Here is a 24,017-nt window from a genome sequence, read left to right as displayed (position 1 = left end):
GGGATTTTTAATGAAAGCAACTGAAAACACAAAATTAAGAAACAAATCACAAGGCAAAACTACATGAAACAGAACAAGAGAACATGTCAGTATAGAACATACAACATGATCTAGACCAGAAATAAACATGGAATCCAGAAACATACAACTTGCACAATAACTGACAAGGAACTAAAGACCTAAATAAACTGAAGAAATTGGGAAATATACAACTATCAATTGAATAACAAGAAACAGGTGGAAACAATCACTCACAATTAAACCTAAAAAGTGGGCGGAGCAAAGAAGTATGTGGAGATGTCACACAGAAAGCATCCACCCTCTGGGCTCCGGAGTTATTTTTTATTGTTTTAATTATAATAAACTTCATGGTATATAGCATTACATATTCTATCCTAATTACTTAATTATGCTAGTTATACCAGAGGACTAAATTATTAAGTCAAAGTCATGGAACACTGGTTCAACATCTTAATATGTTAAATGTTTTGGCATGGGTTGCCAAAGAGATGTGAATGTTTCAAAAGGAAATATTTAAATATTGTAATAAAGGTGATACTGGAATATTATGATTAAATATCATTAATAATGTGTTGAATAATCAAAGTTCTTTAGCTAGTTTAATTAAAAATAACTCACTTTGCACATAATACATTCATTATATATCATTTTGAATGTAAACCACTGAAATACAATGTCAAATCTAAAGAAGGAAAAAAAAAAAGTAAAATCCTTCAAAAGTGTTGTGATTTACAGTCTTGGGACAAAAAAACAAAGCAAACCAAAGCCAAACAAACACCAAAAAAAAAAAAAAAACCCACTACCAAACAATATATAGATAAGAAATTCTGCACATATTCAAACTTGGACATGTGACACTGGACAGGAGGGAGCGAGACGCAAGTGGAAATAAGGACTTCTTTATGCTCCACTGTAGTAAGCAATAAAAAGGACAGTGATGAGTTGGCCAGTACAATAATTGCAAATGAAATTGCTGGCAGTATGACTTGGAGCACTGAGCTGCAGCAGTATGTCTCGAAGCATAGAAGGCTGGTAATGTGTAGCACTAGCGGAGAGTACCCATGTGCTTTAAACAGGGCAAAAAACAAATAGGGCAGAACAAGGCACATGTGAACATGATCAGTAATCTGGTGAATGGCAGAAGGGCAGTAGGACCTTGCTGGTAAATTAGAGCCAATGTTTTCACATGATTGTAAATATGTTGTTTTTGTATTCACTTAACTATTTAGAAAGGAGCAGATGCATGAAGAAGAAGGTTGTGGAAAAACAGGAACCACAATAATCTCGTGTTATCTGCAACAAGTGGGAAAGTTCGGAGAACAAACAGTTGATCATTCCTTTAGTCCAGAAAATGAGGTTTTTATTCTGAAAGTATTTCAGTATAATTACTGGAACATTTTTTACATCTGGAAGGTTTTTTTTTAATACATTTTACACCTTTAACATCAATTAAATGAGAAACTTTGGTCCAGAAATTCTGATTCACTTATGAATATGAACAAAGAATTCAGTGAAGAAAGCAAACATGTTACTTAGCATGTTTCATAGCAATCATTTGCAGAAAATGTACTTCTATCAGTGATGTTCTTGTGTATACATCGTCATGATGTTTTTGAGTTGAAATGTTCGAGTTCCTTTTTTGACAGTTCCACCCAAAAAAGGCAGCAAATTTATAATAGCTTTCAAAATACTGTGAAACCATATTTGAAGAGGCCATTGGAAAACAAATTGTGAAATATTGTAAAAAGCTAAAATTAAATTTGAAAAAGATACAAGAAAATATCTGGAAAGTCCACTTACTCACCATAGAAACATCTCCATATTCATTCAGCAACTGTTAAAAAAACAAATACATGCCTTTAATCATATGATCAGAGTAAAGTATGCAATGGAAATAAAAGAGCAAATGTATGACACTAAAATAGAGAGTGAGATTAAGATTGACACTGAGATTACTGGTCCATCTGAAGAGCATGTAGAAGCCCTAGTCCTGGCTAAAAGTTGATGATGGCACCTAACCTGATGTCACAGACTGCATAGACTCACAACTGCTCCAGCTGACGAACACATACAACATCAGACTGCTGAATACTCATATTCAGTCAATCAAAACATCATCATTCTTATTAAATATAGTAAAAACATTGTTTCGTCCTAAGTAACACTGCAGTTGTGTACATGGCGGTACTGACTGCTCCCGAAGAGTGGAAGTAAGGATGGAAACCAAAATTAATAGCAAGTCCTGTTTCTCAAGCAAGGTGACAATAAACTAGGTTGTCTGTGCTTGGATTATTCTTAAGGTTATCACACACTGAGAAGGCAGTGATAGGTACCGAAGTACTGAAACATCATCATTGTTCTTCATGTGTGGGAGATGCTAGAGCCCTCTGCCACAACAAAGCCCTCAGTGCTGAATGGAGATTTACACAGTAGGGTGCTAAACAGTGGAGTGAGTGGAGGTGTTGATTTAAAATGTGTTTTTCCCATGCAAGAGGAAATTCCCATGATGTTCATAGTGATGTTATGAGATGAAAAAGTGCAGTGCCAGTGCAAAATGGTTGCAACTCTGTACCGAAATTCAATCACACAACATCAATGAAAATGCACCACTTTTAAATGTAAAGTTTAATTTAATTTAATTTAATTTAACTGTGATTATAGACAAATTTGCATTGATGCTAAAAGAACAGGCAAGATGACACTTTCAAGAGGATGTATAGTGTGGATGTGATCATTAAGGAGATTCTCTTTGACATTCAGCTGCACAATGCCAGACAAACCAAACAGGCAGAGAGAGAGAGAGAGAGAGAGAGAGAGAGAGAGAGTGAAAGAGACAGAGAGAAAAGTAAAGTAAAAGGGGGAGAGAGGAAAAAGATACAGAGTGTGAGAAAGAAGGTGAGGGTGTGTGTGTGTGTGTGTTTGTGTGAGAGAGAGAGAAAGAAAGTCAAGGAGAGAGGGTGCAGTGAATCGATAACAAGCTTTATAGCACATACTTCTGGTTGTCGCACGGCTCATAGCACTTTGGCTGGCTGTTGCATGAGCCTACGCTGGCCGAGGTCTTTTTACTCGAGTTGTAGGAGGAGCGGGAGGAGTGTGACAGTGTGTTGCCAAACTGACCCCTAGTAGGGTCAAACTGCATTAGGCAGAAGACCTTGTCTGTAGGTATCAGCTCCAGGTCATATGGAGGGGTGGTGATTACAAACCTGTGACAGAGAAGAGAGAGAGAGAAAACTATAATGAAAGCTTAAGATCATGGATATAAAAGGGGGAGGAAGAGAGAGCATGTGCGTGTGTGTGTGTGTGTGTGTGTGTGTGTGTGTGTATAAAGAATACACACCAGGCACCTAAGCCCTATAGTACTACACACCTACACACACACACACACACACACACACACACACACACACACACACACACACACACACACAAACACACACTTGCACACACATAAAACCAGACACTCGTGAATTTTAAAAGTATGTTCTATAGTAGTTTAAATTCTTGTTTCAAAAAGGGTCATTTCAAAAATGTCATGAAAAACAATCCAAGGTCATAATCTGAAAGGTACAACGGTAACAGGCAACCAAACCAAATGTGAATCCAAGAGGCAGTCAAAAACATGAACAGGGTCAAAAATCAGAATAGTTCAGAATGATAACACACAGTAAACCACAGAAACAGATGGCAATATATCTAAATGAAATGAATACAAGTCCATACCATTGAATAATCAGAATCATGCTTTATTAGCCAAGTATGCTCACACATACAAGGAATTTGTTCTTGGTTACATTTGCTCTCCCTGCACAGTTGCTTGTACACAGTACAAGAGACATTTCCACCACACTCACAACACACGTACACTCACACATACACCCACAGTCATTCTTGGAACATTACATGTGCATCACTTGTTAAGTGTTGAGTGAAGGTTGGGAGATGCCATTGTAGAATGATAAAGTAAAATAAATAAAATAACTATATTGGCAGGTAAAAGGTAGGGCAGAAAAGAGCACTCTCTTAGTGGTTTGTGATTAGGTGAAGCGTATGATGTATGTACAGGGAGTCCTTCCATTGGAAAACTGAGTCCTTCTCACCAACCACCAAAATTACAGATGACTGAATGATTGCCACGATAGGCATGAAAAATCATCACTATGATAAAACAGTAATTCAAATATCAAATATACAGCACTTTTTACAACAGATGTTGTCACAAAGCAGCTTTACAAATGTCAGAGTCCAAGCTCCCAGTGAGCAAGCCAAGGGTGACAGGTGCAAGGAAAAACTCCCTAGAGCATGAGGAAGAAAGCTAATACTCAAAGGGGGGCCCGTCCTACTCTGGATGACAATGGTCACCACAATCGAAACAATTTTAAAGGAAAAAAAAAAAATGAAATGAAAAATAAGCAATTAATGGCTTGCTTTTAATATGAATCATTAATATATAAAATTGTTATTCAAATAAGAATCATAATGTAAGAAACATTCATTAATAATTATTAAATCAATAATTGAAATTACATAATCTTTCAAATAAGAATAATTATGATTGCTGACATTGATATGTAAGCAGTGTGATGCAAATAGTGAAATTCTGCAATGTGAACACTGTAATGTCAACATTGTGGTGTAAATAGCACAGAGAAGCACCATTTGGCTATAATGCTCTTAGATGGAATCTCTTGTTACTGAACTTCAGACGTGTCAAGATCTTAGACATTTTTAAATCAATACTGAAAACTGATCTATTTAATCTATCTTTTAAGTAAGCTTAAAACACTGGTTTTAGCTCTCAGGGATAACACTGCACAGAAGTCTTATCTTTATCTTCTAGTCTTTACTTAATGTTATGTGTTTCATTTTTTAAAATTTCAATTAAACTTTTTTAATGAATCTTTTATAACTTTTTACAATTTTTATTAAATATATACATATATAATGTGAAAAGTGTGATACGTTCAGTAAGATGTGAACAGTGTGATTGAAACTGATGCAAACAATGTGTTGATGCATTTTAACACAGTGATGTTTTTAATAAAAGGCACACAGTGCTCTTGCATGACCGGTGCATGTACAAATATGACAAAGATCTTAACCAACATGTGTAACATATGTGACATGCATGTACAGCTGCAGGTGACTCACCGCTTTGTGCACCCAGTCTCAGTGGTCCGGGGCATGTCCAACAGACGGTATATTCCAAAACACAGCATGTTGTAAGTTTTCATTGCCTTGCAGAATAAGTCACCATATAAACCTCCTTCCTGTAAATAAAACAACAAACATACATAATCATGTTTAACAGTATAATATAAGCATGTCTAATAGTTATTCTGTAAAAGTTGTAAAAGTGTGTAGCTGTTGCAAAGGCTGCTCATAAAGATACACTTTGTCAAGGAGTGACGACACACACTGTGTCAGAGATCTGTGATGATAGGTCCACAAGAGACATCGGAGCGCATGTAGCCAGATCCTTGTTCCTTCTTATCCACATTCTGTTTGTGAAGTATGCTTCCTTGACCTGATACCATACTTATCATGCTCCATACTTTGCTCTTCATATCCTCCACATACTTCTCACTTCATACTTCATTCTCCATACCTCAAATACATAGCGTGCTGTCTGTATTTGGACAAACCTGAGTCTGTACTGTATACTAATATGCCCAGTGAACATGCTGGTGTGTGAACATGTATAAAGTGTTGCATTGTTGAATCTTTTTAAAGAGATGGATATCACCACTAACACTCCAGTGTTCTGACCGACACGCCGATTGGAGGAAAAATCACCCCATTGAACCTGCCTTACCTTATAGCTCTATTAAACAGTAACATTGTTACATACACACATAATAATAATACATGTAATAGTTATTCTGAAAAGGTTGTAGACAAATTACGTGTGTGTAACTTTTCTTACATACAAATTAAAACAAGAGACTCTGCTCTAGCATTTAACACACTCAAAACAAAAGATTCTGGTCTCCAGAATCTCCAGGTATAGACTCCAGTAGCTGTTCTCACTGAGTTATCAATTTTATCAATATAATATTATAGTACAGTCATTTTTTAACACTCCAAAATGCAAAGGTACATTTTTAGAGCTGCTGATATGCAAACCAGCTGAAATGCTACAATTAAATAATAAACAAATAAATTGTTCAGGAGTCGGCCATGTTCGCAAATCTATACATTATACAGGAGTTGTCAAGGCATGTGTGAAAGCTTGTCGCATGTCACTGATGTCCTGTCTATCTTACCATGTTCTAGCATCTGTGTGGGACTGTTTGCTGTGTCTGGGACTAGTGACATCTGTTAGACAGGTCTGATAGGGAGGTCTGCTAGGGAGGTCTATTAGCAAGGTCTGTTAGTGATATCTGCCATCGAGTTCAATTTGCCATCCACACTGATATTTTTAGGCAGTAGCAAAACTAGTATTAGTGCCCAAAGTATTCTATCAAAAGCAGTACTTTGGTACAGTGCTTATGAGTCACTTATCAACAGTTGCAGGTGTTTAGATGCAGTGCATGATGTAACTGTAGTATAAATTCTTGTGCAATGGGAGATCTGTTTGTAGATGACCCTGTGGCTTGAGAACTGTGTTCTGCAGACCATTTCTATTAGGAAATGTCCTAATGGAATTACAGCAGGAAATTTTAAAGGACATTTACACTGATTGGAAATGATTACGTGGTAGTGTGTGATGGTTAGACAGGATGCTTTGTGCTGAGGGCCTCTCTGTCTCCTTATGTTAGTCTCTATCTCTCTTTTTCTTCCTTTGTCTGCCTCTCTTTTGCTCTCCATCTCTTCTCTCCTGCTCTCTCTCCTTGTCTCTCAATTCAATTTTCATTTCAATAATGCTTTATTGGCATGAATGTAACAAGTTACACTACTACCAAAACAAATTAAAAGAAAAGAGAAAATTGGTATGGAAAGAACAAAAAGTACATTCACTACAAAATAACTAACTAACAGTAATTAATCAAAATACTGAGTGACTGTAAAAAGAAAATAATTTCTGGTAGTTCCTTAGACTGTGACAAGATACTATGGACATTGCTGTTTCTATAATCAGCCCACTGTTCCCTCCCAAGATATAGGACAGTTTTTCTTAATTACTGCAATCTAGAAACTCAGAGAAAAGTCTGGTTTTTTATAGAATGGATTTCTAATTTATTCATATTTGAGACACTCAGAGACACTCATTCCAAAGTGGCAGTGGGAGAACAGCCTGTTCTTTCTGGACAGCCAGCTGTGCCAGATGGCCTGGCTCAATAAGCAGGCTGTGGTCATTGTCATTGTGTTTGTACATTGCTAATGCTTTCCTGTTGTTTGTTTTTGATTGGGGTCAGATAATCTGCATATAGCACCATGTACTAAATACCACTGAAATCTATGCTGTTATTTTGTGGATTCTTTCTTATAAGTGATGTATTTTTGTTTTCTTTGGTTATAATTTTGTTTGGTCTGAATGTTTGTTTGTAATTAGCCCGAGGCGCTTATGTGTTTGTTATGTAAGATAGTTCAAGCTTTTTCCCTCTTTCATGCTCTCTTTCTTTCTCACTTCTTATTTCTCATCCCTATTGCTCTGTCTCACCCCGAGTTCAGCAAAGGGCCCTTCACATAGGGCCACCTGTGTCACATGGCACCTGTCCCTCTTGACCAATGTTTCAGGGGTGCTGTAGCCCCCACGTAGGGTGTTCTCCTCCCCCAACAAACTCTCCAGTTCCGGAGTGGATCCACCTGTGACCAGCGTCCGGATCAATGTCAGAATGTTATCATTGAAGTAAGTCTGTTAGAGAGAGAAACAGAAAGAGAGAGACAGAACATAAGCTTTTACAGCATATAATAAAATAAGATCTTTCATCACCCATGTTTATTAGCATGCACGTGCATCTGTGTGCTCATGCATGCAACGTGTGTGTGTTTGTGCTTATGCATGTACAGTTTGTGTTTCACGTGTGTGTGTGTGTGTGTAAACACTCACAGCACTCATTAAAGAGTCGAGCACACTGACAGCAAATGCTGCCCCACATGCGAAGGGCTGTGTGAGGTACAGCTCAGTGTCGGGGTCATCATCATCATCCTGGTCCAGGTATTGTACGTTACCATCATTCACTATGAACACAAACATATACACACATGCACTCATTTACACACAATACAAACAGACATAAGACAAACACATGAAACATATTTGCTTGTACAAAATAGCATTACATTCTTGGTTCTTGGTTCAATTAGCTAACATTTTTAGTGACTAAAAAAGGTCAGTTCTTTGTAGGATTTACAGTAATGCTGAAAAATTTGTGTAACATACATACTAATTATCAGAATTATTATATAATTATCTGCCAATTGATACAACAGGCAGGCTATATGGCACCAGAACAGAAAGGTGGGAGAAAGAATGTGAGGAAGTTACACACAAATTCATTCAAATACAATACAAACATATTATAAAGCATATAAACAACTATAAAACATACACTCAAAACAACACCAATATTACCCACACAGTGCACACACGTCCATACACATACACACAAAAAAATTTGCTCAATAGAAACACATACAACACACCACCACTCAAATGATCACCAATATCACCCAAACACACAAAAAGTTATGTCTTACCAAGCTCAGTGATCATAGGGATTGAGGTTCCACAGCTCCTGTCCTGTATTAAACACACTGATTTCTGCAATCTGTCTGCTTTATCTAGTGACAAAACACACACACATAAACCCAAACTCAGTGTTAAAGCAACCTGACAGATTTACCTAGTGTTGGTTTGTGAGTTTTTGCAAGATATGTGTGTTTTGTCTTTGAGTAATCATGTACAAAGTGTATCAGTTTGTATTTGTATACAATAAATGTTTCAGTTTATGTGTTTGTGTACAATACAGCCATGTTTATAGTTTGCATGTGTATATGCACAATATATATGTTTATTTGTTTTTATGTTTCTGTACAATATATGAGTGTTTTTATGTTGTATGTGTATGTGCATTATATGCATATTTATATGTCAGTTTGTATGTGTGTTTGAACAATATATGCACATATATGTTAGTTTTTACATGGTTTTTTTTCTGGGGCAGAATGAGATCTTTAATATAAAAGAAATCTTTAATAATGTATGAGATCATACATCTTTAATAGGAACAAAAAACCAAGAATTTAGTGCATCAGGTAAATTAGCAACTTTCGAAAGGACATTTAACCAAACATTTGGTCTGTATGTATCATTTTTACCGTGTTTTTATTAGAGACACCAAATGTATTTTTAAATGTATTTATTAAAGCTGTATGCTGAACTCTGCCCCTAAAAAGAAGCAAAATCAGTGAAATCCCAATGATGCCATAACACTTATGTCTATGATGAGTGTATTTACATTTCTGACCACAATTGTATGTGTATGTTTACAATATATGCATTTTTGTCATTTTGTATGTTCATTTGCATGTGCATGAATACTTGTGTGAACTTTTGAGATGAGGGTCAGAGAACCATTGTCCTCAGAGCCATTGTCAGAGCTTATGTTGTGCAGTGAGCCCTGGGTTCCTCCTGATGTGGAACAACGCACGGCCTCATGTGGCACAAGTGTGTAGGCAGTTCCTGGCTCACTGTCATTGTTGGCCACTCCTAGCATCCTGTCTCCATTGTTTCCCTATCTCATGTCCTTGTTTAGTTTTCTCCGTTTCTGTTCCAGTCCTTGTTTTGGGTTTCACTGTTTTATTAGTTTCACATGTTCCTCGTTTTTACCTTGTGTATTTATACCCTGTGTTCCCACTTGTTATGTCGCTGGTCATTCCTTGTCTGAGCCCATGTTGTTTGTATGTAGCTGGCTGTTCTAGCTCAACTGTCTATTTTTTTATTGTGAGTTTTTGCTTTTTGTTTAATATGTTTCCCAGTACTCTTTGACCATGGACCATTCTAATGACCATGATTTTGCATTTCCCCTTAAAAAATGCTCTTCTCAGCATTTGTTTGCCTCATGTTTGCTCCACATTACACTCACAAAGACATTGATGCTATTGGCCAGCCTTCATGTTCTATAGGCTTAAATCCAACTGAGAATCTCTGGGATGTTTTGTATTAGTGCAACCAATGCAGTCTTTGACTTTTGGTTTGATTTTGAATCCTCTTCCCTTATTTTGTTCCCTTATTTTTTCAGCCCTATAGTATTGGCTATGTATTGCATGTTTTTATTCCTTTCTCTTTAGATTCTGTTTTGTACTTGTGTGTGTGTGTGTGTGTGTGTGTGTGTGTGTGCATTGTACCAAGCTCTGTGAGGATGTTGCTTCCCATGGTAACACTCTGTCTCATCAGGCCATGCACAGAGCTGTTCTCAAAAGAAGAGCGATCCATTCCTAGAGGCACAAAGCCTGCAGAGAGTATGTGCACGCACACACGCGCACACACACACACACACACACACACACACACACACACACATCAGACACCAGGCCATACTAAAGGGCGGGTGCTGTACATACATATTTGTATGTAGATATAGTGCATGAGTGAATGCATGTGTGTGTGTGTGTGTGTGTGTGTCTGTGCCTATCCCTCTTGGGGTGGGGGGTGGGGTAGGGGAGTGTGTGCATGTTTATGCTATTGGTCAGGTATTGCTACCATGGGAGTTGGCCTGCAGAAGGCCTATGGTGTCTTCAAACCGCATGGATTGGATGTTGAGTGAGCCCAGGATGCTCTCCTTATCCTGCATTGATGTATCATCACCGGTATTCTGATTGGCTGAGAGGATGACACACATGTCACACAGGTTGATGTTCACAGCCCTCAGATTCGCTCTGCTCAGAGGAGAGCCCTTCACAAACAAAAACACCACATAAACAATACAAACATTAGTCAAACACTGATGCAAGGTAAGTGTTTTCATAATGCTATTGCTGATCTTTGATATGACAGAATTCAGTAACTGAGTTAAATTATATGTCAGTTCAGTTACTAACATTTGAAATAGAATACAAGGAGGTACAGCTAAACTTTTTTTAAACTAAAGCAGTAGACTAATGTGGCACAGGAAATACTTTATTCACAGGTATATTAGCCTGCTCATAACTCCCTTATGTTAATACAGCTAAGGCACTTCAGAACCAAGCCAATGCGCTCAGCTGGAGCAGACTCACGGGTAATATGGAGACTTTGGGAAAGTTGCTGAGTGTGTCCCACTCCTTCTTTAGGTAGTCCAGTGAGCCCACAAAGATGATATGCTTCAGCTCATGATAGTGGAAGTTACTGGCCCTGAGAGGCATCACCAGGTTCCTCAGGCCCATCACAGCTGAATTCACATCACCAAAGATGCACACCACCACATGGCCACTCACTACCGTCATCGATGCTTCACTGCGGGTCTAAGTAGAAGGAGAGCAGCTCTGTTAGCCACAGATAAACTACCTCTGTTTGCTGCTGTGTTAGCTAGAAATAAAACAGCTCTGTTTACTGTGACAAAAGGAGCTTTCTTAAAGGAGCACCAATACAGGGGTATCAAGAATGTTCCTTAGGGTCCCCAAGCCAGTCCACATTTTCATTCTGTTCCAGCGCCAAACACACCAAGGCTGCAAATCTAATCATCTACGTCCTTTAGCTAGACTACATTTTAGACTACTGGACTGAATGGGGAACACTGAGAACTGAACCTCCCATTTAAACTATAGTAGAATCACCACCGGAATATCCTTCTCCGTTGAGTGTTACTCATCAGTATGACATTCTCTGTGTGTTAGATTACACCAGGACTGACCAGTATGACTTCAACTCTGTGTATTAGAATACAGCAGTACTCACCAGTACAGCCATATCAATGTCTCTGGAGGGGCACCAGTGGAACATTCCTGTAGAGTCAAACCTCTTCACATTGTCATCCATCGTGTCCACTGGTTGGCTGGAGACCAGCAGAGGTTCACGACACAAAGAAAGAAAAAAAAAACAGGCAAAACCATTGTGGTGGTGGTGGGGGGAGCACGACTTTATTAGCTCTAAAGGAAGAAGTGCAAAAGTTTTCCCAGTTGTAGGGATTTTGTTAAGGAAATATATTATTAGGCCACATGCAAATACAGTTGCTCCCTTCCTTTCTCTCATTTACATTTATCTGACACCTTTATCCAAAGCAACTTCCAATTATGACTGAGTACAACTTGAGCAATTGAGGGTTAAGGGCCTTGCTCAGGGGCCCAACAGTGGCATCTAGCAACCTTTCAATTACAAGTTAAGTACTCTAACCACTGTGCTACCACTGCCAGATATGGAGAGATGCTGTCCATATCAGCTTCAGTGTCCCTTTTGTTGTGTTATTTATTTCTACTATGCTGAGTGAAATCTTCAGAATTCATCTCCCTCTGTGAGGACACAAATGTTTCCCATTTGGATTCTCTAATAAAGCATTCATTTGTTCATTATTCTCAGTCCACCTCTAGTAATACATTCCATAATTCAGCAGCAGCTCTTTCATTGCTCAGTCCATAAACTTAGGTGTACTGCTTGCAGGGAGGCAAAGTGATCACCACAGCTGTGTGCCCACACACACACACACACACACACACGTACATGTACAATCACATGCACGGACGCATGGAAGTGCACATATACACACACAGTGTTACCTTGTGTTTTTTGAAAAGTTGATTGAATCCCTCATTCCTTCTTTCTGGCGTTTTTTCATAGATGACAAAGCAGACTCTGTCACTGTCACACCTGCAAAGACACAGGCATTGGTTTGACCTAAAGTGACCACACTAACCTGCTTATTTAACCTAAAGTCACCTCACTACCCTGCTTATTTGACATGCACAGCCAGAACAACTAGTGCCCAGTTTTCAGAAGCTAAAAAGTCTGATGACCAATAATATCCCTCACTAAAGTGTTACATAATCTTATATCTTATTTGGGTGGTGGTAGCTCAGTGGTTAAAGTCCTTGACTTATAGTTGGAAGGTTGCTGGTTCAAGCACCACCACTACCAAGATGCTACTCATGGGCCCCTGAGCAAGACCCTCACTCATAATTCTTAGTTGCTTTAGATAAAAAGTGTCAGCTAAATGCTGTAAATATAAATGTTATAGTCTCCAACTGTACAGAGACTCTAGAAATATCTAACAAACAATAGGTTAAAATGTTTATTGCTCTGCTCTATGGCACCAAAACAGCCACTGTTTACAAGGTAGGGAGAAAGAAGACAAAGGAAGTCTCACAAACACTAACACACAAACAAGAGGAAGAGGGGGATAAATGTGTATGTATATTCAAATTTGTAGTAAAGTACACAGTTTCCACAGAAACAGAACGTTTCAGACAGAGCTGTGCAAGCAAAGTGCACTTTTGCAAAGTGTTCCAGTCAAAAGACACCTCTTCTCATTTACTTTATATTTTGGAATTTTCTACATTGTAGATTGAGACATCAAAATTATGAAGGAACAAATATGAAATTCTGTAGGAAAAAAAAGTTTCCTAACCAGATCCTATCATCCCATAACCTCTAATTTTGGAACCCATAATATTAGTCAGGCTTTATCACTTATTGATACACTTTTTTACTTTTTACTACTCTACAACATAAAGGTAAACACAAAACACAATTTAATCAAAAGACAATTAAAACTTTAAATACACACTTATTTTAAATCTAAAGAAACAGAAAATGAATACATTTATAAAGTTTATTTTAGAATTCTATTGACTATTCTATTCTGATAATCCCCTAAAATGAAACCAAGATTAGTGTTGGTCAGTGACATTAATGTGTCATCATCTGAATTCCTATCTGACCCAGTTATAACAATCAGAAATGTCCCAAAGCCTATTGCAGCTACAGGATGCTAAAAAGTACATACATGTCAGAACAGCAGATGCAACAGCCACAACATCATGTACACTGTGCACAGGGGCAGTAGGTGAAGCAGGAGAAGATGAAGACTTACAGGAATGCAAAGCTAACAATTTATCACTAAGAGAGGTAGGGGAGAGGTGAAATGTACGTGGTGGCATCTCTACACTTCTACAGACACTGCAGGAGACACATGAACAACCATGCCCTCACTAAACGAAATCTAAGCACCCCATCTGGCACATCCAGCAAATGCTGGCCTTCTTAGCTGGAGTTAAGAATGGAGGAGTGCAATGGTAGAAGAGCAGGTTAACAGCACAGAAAAATAATCTAAAGAAGGGTCAAGTATTAGGCCCTGAGGCAGACATTCATAAGACTGAAGAGTTTCCTAGAGTGACAGATTGGTTTACTGTTACTACTTGAAAAGTGAGACATTAGTGTAAGTAAAATCATGTTTTATTCTTCAGCTTGGTGTAGAGCAACATGGTATAGAGCAATATGGAAGATGTGTTGGAACACAGAAATATAAGGACACGTGTTTAGTAGTCAAGAACAAATATCAGGAGTTCTCAGCTGACTTACTCTCTTAAGATGTCAGCCTACTCAGGGGTGCACAGGTTTTCAAGGTCTTAATGGACCATTCACATATAAAACAGAGGACATGTATGACAGCAGTGCCGCAGATTCATCTGCTGTTTGTTTGTGAAGTTCAAGAAGTATGATCAGCACCAATAATGAAATGTGATTGCCCTCTAGTGGTTGATTTAGGAGAAACCCTTTGGAGTAATAGTGAACTTCAAAGGGCTTTATTTAAGAAATGCAGGAACACAGGTGACTCAGATGTGATAACATTGGATTCCCTTTTACTGTGCATTTGGGAGTTACATTGAAAAAAAAAAAGGATTTACACCTCAGGTAATCTCTTCCATAGTGAGGGGAGATTTTAAATCACATCTCATGCAGAGCATTTACTACAAATTATGGTGACATATATGCTCGTTATATCATGCAATGCTTTTGAAAACTTACGTCGCTTGCATCCACACTTCTTGATCAGTTTGGGGTCTGTGATGTCATCATGGCAAGCCTTACAGTACACTGAGGCCCTATGGAGAGGAAAATAATGTCAGTGATTTCCTGAAACATATCACGGAAATTAATTTTCCAATCATCTGTTTAAGGTAACCACTGCTTTGTGCTTTTCACACAAAGCAGTGCAGTGTTCCATGAACACTCCCTCACTCTAGCACACATTCATTTATACACATTTACCCAGACATTTAGTATTCTATAGTGTGGGTTTTAATATGTGTCATTTTGAAGTGCATTGTGTGTATTAAAACAGTGTTTAAGTGATGGATAATAATTTGTAGAGAGCCTTCTGTAATTCTGAATATTTGATGAGATGGGTTTTTTTAGGAGGTATGATTCAGGAGCAGACTTATTCTGTATCTCTGCATCTCTCTCAGCCTCTCTCTCAATTCAATTCTCTATTGGCAAGAATTTTCCAATTTTTACATTAGTGCCAAAGCAAATTACCATGGACAAAAAGGTAAAATAAATAGAAATAGAACAAATGTACATTATTTACAAAATAATAATTACTCATCAAAAACACTGACCTATTTAAAAAACACACTTGTCCCTTAAATAAGATGCCATGAATTTTACTGCTTGCATAATAATCCCACTGTTCTCTCTAGGACAGGGCAGTTTATGCAATCTGCAATCTAGAAATTGAGGGGAGATAGTGCAAATGTTCATATAAAATGGGTTTCTAATTTCAATTTGGAACACTAGGTATGATGTGTAGCAATTCCAGGTGCACAGCTTGTCTACTCTGGGCATTCAGTTGGTTTGGGTTAGATTGGTTGCCAATGTATAATCTTGATTGAGAAATCAAAATGACTAGAGCATCCATCTAAAGTAGGCATTTAATGGTACTGTCATTTATAGGTATGCCAAGTGTTCCTAAATTTATAATTTATTTAGCCAGTTTATTAATGTCTATGTTAAACAGTGCAGGACCTGTCTTACCCTTCTGAGTCAAGCTGTTTATAAATCCACATTTTGCCAACAACACAAACAAACAAAAAATCTATAATTTATTATTGATTCAAATAATTATTTTTCCAGTTTTTTCCAGTAATTGTCGAATTTTTCAGTGACATGTCTGAATGAAAAAGTCAAATCATATATGACAGATTTTTTGAACTATTTCTATCAATTCAAGGATCATTGGAGATTCTTTCTTCAACCAATTCCTAGTGATTGGCTTTGTACTACCTGCTAATAATATTTGTAACACATATCTGTCCTGCTTTGTCAATCCAGATGGCAGGTTTCCCTTATACAGTACAATGACGTTGAAACAAGGCTCTAAGCTAGTTATTGATCTCATTTGATCTCCATTTCCACATCTACCCAAAAGGAAGTAATAATAGGACACTTCCTAAAAAATTTGAAAATGTATGGCACACATCTTACCACACTGTCTCCCTGCATTCTTTTAATATTGGTAATGATTTTTTTAAATCAATTTATTTTTAAAGTATTTTTCCCAGGTAAGTTCCCTCCACAATCTTGAAATTGATGTGGTAGAGTGTCCTACATATATTTGACCTGTTTTCTTCTGATAATTTTATTTTAGGTTCTTTCTCTCATCTTGATTTATAATGTAGAGAGACTTCTTTCCAGTTGTAGATGAGTAAAGTCTGGAAATGACTTCTCTATTAATGTTACCTTTGTATGAACCACACCTTTGTATGAATATCCTATTCAGGCACAGCCTTTTCTCTCCAAATGTTTTAATATCATATCAAAATATTGTCTCAATTGAAGGTATCTAAAGAAGTCTTATTTCCCCAAATTATATGTTTCTGTGAGATGTTGAAAGGTGTTTAAGCAGATATTTGAAAAAATTATGTAGTATGAGGTAATACCCATAATTCTCCACTGTTTAAATCTACCATTCATAACAATTGCTGTAAACTCTGGGTTATATCCCAAATGTTTAGAGGAAATGCAATCCAGTTAGTGAATTTATCTGAATATTCCTTTTGTAGAAAATGTGGTCTTGATGTTTATGTCATGGGGCACCTCTCACGCAGCCTGAGACACACACACACACACACACACACACATTCACACTGCACCTGCCCCACTGCCAATCACCTGATTATTGAACACAAGCATTGTTTATCTTCTCCTCTATTTAAAGCACACAGGTACTCTCCTCCAGTGTTGCACATTGCAAATATTACGCACCGAGTTGTAATCTACTCTTCAGTGTGTCTATGTTTCAAGTCATTACTGCCAGCAAGTTTGCTTTCCTTTTATATTTTTAACCAGCCAACCACTGTGCTCTGTTTTTATCCTTGCTAATGGAGAATAAAGTATCTTCATTCCTTCAATCTTCATTCCTCCAAGCCATCATCACACATAACCACAAACCAGATTTTTGCTTAGAGTATCTTTTTACCATTGGAAAATGTATAATTCTTTATGAAGCCAATTATCATGAAGTACGTCTTTATCTGACAAAAGGATGTAATTTTTAACATAGAGGACTCAAGGGTGATGCATTTTTAAAAAAAATTGTTTTTTCAGTTATCTTCCATAAATGTGTAGATTTTATCAAGTTTTTTAAACATCAACTAAATAAAACAATCAAAGAAAAAAATGAACCCAAATGGATATCTAATCAAAGGGTAATAACACTTGCCAGCTGTGTAAATCTACAGCTTGGGGCTAGAGCAAATCAGCCCATCTTAGTCAATTCATATTTTTCTTATGGGCTTTAGGTGGTAATATTGTTCTTACGTTTACATAAGTCTAAAATAAACTTCAAGGCATTTCTCAACAGCAACCAAGACACTGTGGATGGCAAAAATAGGATATATTATTCTGATTTTTTAATTAGTTGAAAACAGCAAGTGGTTAGCCCCACTAATACCACCAGTCTCTGAATATGAGCCTTTCACTCTATACTCTGGAGTGTATATTTGAAACCAGCAAAAAAGCTTTAGGACTCTCAGTTTAGGCTGTGTTTTTTTTGTTTGTTTTTTTAAACATTTTACTTAAAATACCATCTGTACCATTGACTATTTTGGTCTCTCTCTTTTTCTCCATTCTCTCTCTCTCTCTCTCTCTCTCTCTCTCTCTCTCTCTCTCTCTCTCTTTTGTTTCTGTCTGTCTGTGTACCTCTTCACTTCTTTGGCATCACCAGCGATGAAGATACCCAGTGTCTTCTCTTGCAACTTCACATGTCTTCCTGGATTAATCATCATACTGCAACGCACACAGGACACACAAATACTATTTTAGAGAAACCAACCATCACTGCAAGATTTGGATTACTTTTTGCGTTGCATGCATGTAAATTTGACATATGAGTATTTTAGTACTTTGCATTTTCAACATCCCCAGGATCATCTTAGAGGATCAGTGTAGTTGGTAGGGAGATCATTTAGATACCCTTAATTTCAGACTTCATTTCACAGTAAAAAATTCAAGGGAATTTAGCAGGTGACACACAGCAGATGATATTCACATCATGGCATGATCAACCTCAAAGGAAACATGTACTATAAATCAGATAACTACACTAAAATCAATAAATACACACACACACATACACAAACACACATTAAAAAAGAGCAAGTTCACTCACTTTATGTTTCTCTCATGAGACTTGAACTCAATGGCTATCAGCAAGAGATTTAGTTTCACAAAGCACAGCCTGCAAGGAAACCACAGTGAGCATTTCTAAAGGGAATGTGATGTCTAGATGTTTTGTATAACAGAATTGAATAGAATACTTACTCACAAACCTCAGGGAATGATAAACCCACAAAGGAACTAGACAAATAATCTGTGTACATTTCTTGGGATACTCCTTCCAAATAATACTTCTGCCATATCTCCTCTTCAATCTGATAAAGAGCAAAGCTTACATTCATTTAGTACATTATGTAATATTGAGTTTTTGACAATAGCATCCTAATTGATTTATGTTTTCCTAAATCTGAGTCCACCCACATCACCCCTCCCCCCCACTGTCTGGAGCATTCTTCAAGTGTATTAAAGGTAGTAAACAATTCACACTATGAACATTTAAGCCTCTTCAGTGGTAGATCTATATGATCCATTACACCAACACAAATACAGCATCTTTAAAAACTGAACATTACTGAACATTTACATGTCTGCACTAAACTGCTTTGATTTGTTTGTAAAGGAGGACTCAGCAGCACAGGCTTTTTACAATCATACCTTAGATGAGACAGCTTAGAAAAAAAATCTTTGAAAGCAACTGATCCAAAGCTAGCTATGTGATGAAGCTATGAATGGAGCCTGTATATCCATCACATACAGTCACTGGTTCTGACCTAGACTATGTCAATGGCCACACACCCAATTCAGCACACAGCACACCCTCTGAGCATAAAAACACTCCCAATGGGCAACATTTTGCCAGACCTCAGGAGGAGATACCTGAATGGAGGACCTCATGGAGAAGAGGTTGGCCAGCATGGTAGAGAGGCCCTGGGCCAGGCAGCTCTGGGCAATGAAGCCCAGCTTCAGCTCAGCCAGACAGATCGCATCATCACCCTCCCTCCAGTTCCAGCTGGGGATGTTTAGCAGGTGAGCCTGGGACCAGAGATGCACTTAGCACCAGCTACACACATATGCACATATCATGTGGACAAACGTGTATGACCATGTCTACACACAGATTCAGCTTCCTACCCATGCGTGCGTGTGTGCGCGCGCACACACACACACACACACACAAGCTGCTTGACCTGAAAACTTTCATATTATTATTGCCCCCTTCCCTAGAAGTAATACTTGTACATGCAGATACACTGGGTTTAATTACTACTTATCTATCTAAACATTGGTTGAAAAAAATATGACAAAAAACATAAAATATATTAATTATGGTTGTGTTTTGTAGAGCTGAAAGTTAAACATTCATTGTGAACACTTAAACCTATTTTCACTCTCCACTTCTTTAGGTATCTTACAGTATCACACATAATGAGTGTTGTTGGTCTACAAACTGTTTCCATTAACAGTTTTTCAGCCATCCTCTGTCCCATTCATCACTGGTCAGTTTCTGACCACAAGTCACTGATGGGTTGAGAATGGCCTACCACCTAAAAATACCCAGCAAACTGCAGTCCAGAACATGCAGTCCAGAGCATTTCTGAAGGCTAGAAGGTGACTAAAACAAACATGTCATAATTCCCCTCCATTAGTGTTGTGCTTCCCTTGGTTACCTGATACATGTTATTTTTTTCCATTCTGTTCTGGGTTTGGTTCATAGTTTCGTTTTCTCCGCTCCTTATTGGTTACACCTGAGTCTCTTTAGTCCACGTTGTTTGTATATTTTACATTAACATTTCTGGCGTTTAGCTGATGTTTTTATCCAAAGTGACTTACAATTATGACTGTATTCAACTCAAGCAATTGAGGGTTAAGGGCCTTGCTCAGGAACCCTACAGTAGCAATTACAAGTAGAGTACCACTGAGTTACCACTGCCCTACTTATTTAAGCGTATTTAAGCTCTGTGTTTCTTTTGCCTTGTTGCTGGTCCTTGTACTAACCTTATGTTCTACATTAGGCATCTGTGTGTTTTGTGGTTATCCTGTTTTGTTTGATTTGTTCCGTTATCCTGTTTAGTTTTTACTCTGATTTCTCTGTGTTTGGCCGTTTGTTTCCTACATTCACTATGTATTCTTGATTCTTGTTCAGACTCTGCTGGATAGTCAACCCTGGACCATTCTTTTGACCTTGATTATGGATTTGCCCTTGATAAATGTCACTCTTCTCAGAGAGTGCTTCCTGCCTCTTACCTTGCAGTGTTACACTGTTTTGTAGACAAAAATCAAGCCTGATATTTCACAAAGTGGAAACAAATGTATGGTGAAAAACCTTTCTTCAATATGTCAGTGTTTAGTGCTGTCTGAAAACATGTTTTAGGTTACAACTGTCTTGGAACAGTCCAGTACTCACTATCTTCTGTGTGAGCACCCTTGTAATGCAACATGCTCACCTTATTGTGATACTGTAGCATCTGGGTGATGATACGTATGTTTGAATTGTAGTTCTTGATGGAGATCACTCTAGAGCAATACACATGGAAAGTCAGTAGTAAAAGTCACACAAGAGATTGGCCAGCATCTCTTTGTTGGAGATTTTATTCTGCTATGAGACACCCAAATACCAACTCAAATCTAGATTATTTAAAACAGCTAGGTATCTCTTACCTCATGATATTGGATGCATCCTCTGCATCAGGGTCTGAAGAGTATTTATTAGCTATAATCAAACAGGCATCTGCTAGTTCAATCTACAACAGTATGCAACAAAGAGACATGAAGTAGCTTTAAACATTTGATCCCAGCTGTGCTACATGCTCACTATGGCCAAATACCCAAAACTGTGGGTCTTCTTACTGAGCTGAATGAGTTGCTATTTTCTTTAACCTGTCACGTTTCCAAATGAATGTCAAAATCAAACTGCTTAGTGGTCTGCCCTAAACACACAAATGCCTTGAGCAAATCTTCAGTAAGTGATGAGCTACCTGAACATTCATTGGCTTTATAAACATGGGAGAAGACACAAACTGGCTGTATTGCAGATGGACAGAGACTTAATAACAGACTAGAAACAGAGACAGTGAACTTGAAGAAAAATATATTTGATAAGTTTCTCTTTTATAAGCATCAGGTTATATGATTTTGCTTGGAGAAATTTAAAATATGCAATTAAACAAAGTTTTGTGTAGAATCCAATTTCTAACAACTGAACAACAGTAAAACCTATACTGTAAGAAGCAGACCGTACCTTGACTCGAGCAAGATCAAAAGGATTTTGGATGGAACCCTGGAAGAACACCACCTGAGTGAAGTGGCGTTTGAATAAGGCTTCCAGTTCAAGATTGGGCTCAGTACTGTAACACACAACAGAGTACTGAAAATAGGGACACAAATTAATACAGATGTGTCTGATTACAGTAATGCAGTCAAGGTCTAATCACAGTGCTCACAGCAATGACAAAGACTAGTTATTCTCCTCTTCTAGCCTCTATAGTAACACATTACAAGAACAACTATGCTGCCAGGTAATTGTTTCAGAATTTAAACTGAGTGTGCTTTGGTTTATGTTGCAAAGGCATAGCATTTACAACTCATACAATTTACAGTTTATAAAAAATATAACACCTCTTGTGCTGTCATAGTATGTGTTATCACCATCATACTAAGATTTTTTAAATATTTTTATTTTTCTATTTCTATTTTTCTATTTAATTTTTCTTTTACACATCTGCACAGTACTTACTGATGAAGAAAAACAATTTCTACATTGACATCATCCCTGTCCTCATGGAGAAAGTCTTTCAGGAAGTTGGAAACACTTTCCAGAGTAATGTTACCACACACCACAATATGCCTGGGAGACAAAATTCATGTTGTCATGTGGCAAACTATTGTAAACAGCACGAACCCGTTTACAAAAAATAGATAGCACCATGGGTCATATAAAGTTCAATTACTCCAGTGACTCACCTGGAGTACCTTAGAATAAAAGTATATGGCAATAAAAAAATTAAAATAATAATAAAAATAACACCCACTTCTATTGTGATCATAAAAAAAAATCCAAACCTTTAAACAAAAATAAAAGCATTTACAGCTGTAGGTGTAAAACACTCATAAAAGAATGGAAAACCATCTGCCTTTATACACAGACTGCTATTACACTTAAAACATTAAATCTGCCTACATGACTGACTGTTTGTTATAAATTGTATTTGCATTTTATTCTGTGCTGAATGTTTGGCCCTGTATCCTTGTTCATCCTTATCAATGGTGCCACTAATTGTATACCTTAATGGAAAGCATAATACATAATTTCATCAATAGATGACTACAAAAGCAAATAAAAATAATTTTAAAGCAGACATACTTTATAGTGCTAAGAGCCACAGATAAACACAGAAGCTCAAGTTTCATGTCAAATGCAACTTTTCAAACATTGGTGGCTTACACAATACACAATAAGCAATGAAATGACTTGTGTAATTTCACCAAGACCCTCAGACACAGAGTGATGCTACTGCAAAAATCTAAATCAGAATCTCAGCATTCAGAGGGAAGAGGCTGTCTTCTTCCTCTGAAATCAGTTCCCTATCCAGCGTCTCACAGTCAACTAGAAAACGTTTGTCCAGTTAGCATGACTTACTTTTTGCCTGGGGTTAAGTCATAACTCCCTCCATATTTCTGCCGATTAAGGATGAGAGCAGCTATTTCTGGCACATAGTGAGCAAACATGGCCTACATGCACAAGACACAGAGACACAGAGGCATGCAGGTGGGGTTTTGTAGCAGTCAGGACAGAACAGTCACACACCATACTTACTTTCTCCAATTTAATGATCTATAGGAACCACCATATTTCTTTCAGTTTCCTATGAATTATTTCAGTGATGTAGAAGGCAAACATGGCCTGAGAAAAGGACAGGAGACCAAGGAAAAAACTAAAAACAGATAAGAGAAGCTTGAGAAGAATTCAGCCACAGAGGATATTTATAAAATAGGAGAAAAGAATTATAAAATAGTTTAAATGTTTTTTTAACTGCAAAATTAGGGTAGAATAGGTAACATGTTTGCATTAATCTTGTGGGTTTTGAGTTGAATGGAATATTTTGGAAAAAAAAAAAAAAAAAGCATGCATATGTGTTCATCAAATCCCCCAGTTTTAGGGGAGGTGGAAGAGCCTCAGATGATTAAGTAATGCAGAGTAATGCCATAATGCACAGGAGCAGTACACCTCAACAGCCATGTTTAATCCAACAAGCAAAGGGCTGAGTGGATAGCACTGCCTGATTTGACATAGTTGCACAAAAATGATACCCATTCAAAAACAACCAACAAAAACTCAGCTATCCATTCCAAACGAAGGCCCAATCCAATTTCACACCTTTCCCCTACCACTTAACCTTACCCCTCCTTTTTGCACATTCACATCTAGTGGTAGGATGTACCTCTTGTTGCAATAGAGGAGTAGTGTGAAGTGTTAGGCCTACATGGAAAATACAATACAATTGTAAAAAAAAAATCAGAAAATATT

At 37.5% G+C, this 24,017-nt stretch overlaps 1 protein-coding gene across 1 annotated transcript in view; it reads right to left on the bottom strand.

The window, feature by feature from the left end:
- The window catches only part of LOC113576349 (calcium-activated potassium channel subunit alpha-1-like), a 55,622-nt gene continuing 31,605 nt past the window's right edge, over nucleotides 1-24,017 (bottom strand). The window contains 21 exon segments of the mRNA XM_035533486.1: nucleotides 1-1,314; nucleotides 1,826-1,855; nucleotides 3,015-3,224; nucleotides 5,170-5,288; nucleotides 7,622-7,816; nucleotides 8,012-8,142; nucleotides 10,312-10,416; nucleotides 10,667-10,859; nucleotides 11,182-11,406; nucleotides 11,840-11,957; nucleotides 12,649-12,728; nucleotides 14,961-14,979; nucleotides 18,077-18,190; nucleotides 18,546-18,614; nucleotides 18,698-18,807; nucleotides 19,370-19,525; nucleotides 20,938-21,007; nucleotides 21,152-21,234; nucleotides 21,732-21,837; nucleotides 22,227-22,337; nucleotides 23,130-23,221. Of these exon segments, the coding sequence (XP_035389379.1) occupies nucleotides 1,849-1,855; nucleotides 3,015-3,224; nucleotides 5,170-5,288; nucleotides 7,622-7,816; nucleotides 8,012-8,142; nucleotides 10,312-10,416; nucleotides 10,667-10,859; nucleotides 11,182-11,406; nucleotides 11,840-11,957; nucleotides 12,649-12,728; nucleotides 14,961-14,979; nucleotides 18,077-18,190; nucleotides 18,546-18,614; nucleotides 18,698-18,807; nucleotides 19,370-19,525; nucleotides 20,938-21,007; nucleotides 21,152-21,234; nucleotides 21,732-21,837; nucleotides 22,227-22,337; nucleotides 23,130-23,221 (2,313 nt within the window). The 3' untranslated portion in view covers nucleotides 1-1,314; nucleotides 1,826-1,848.

The sequence above is a fragment of the Electrophorus electricus genome, chromosome 14 (assembly GCF_013358815.1).
Source record: "Electrophorus electricus isolate fEleEle1 chromosome 14, fEleEle1.pri, whole genome shotgun sequence".
NCBI lineage: Eukaryota > Metazoa > Chordata > Actinopteri > Gymnotiformes > Gymnotidae > Electrophorus > Electrophorus electricus.
Note: the sequence above shows the minus strand (reverse complement) of the source record. Positions and strands in the feature narration are given on the sequence as shown.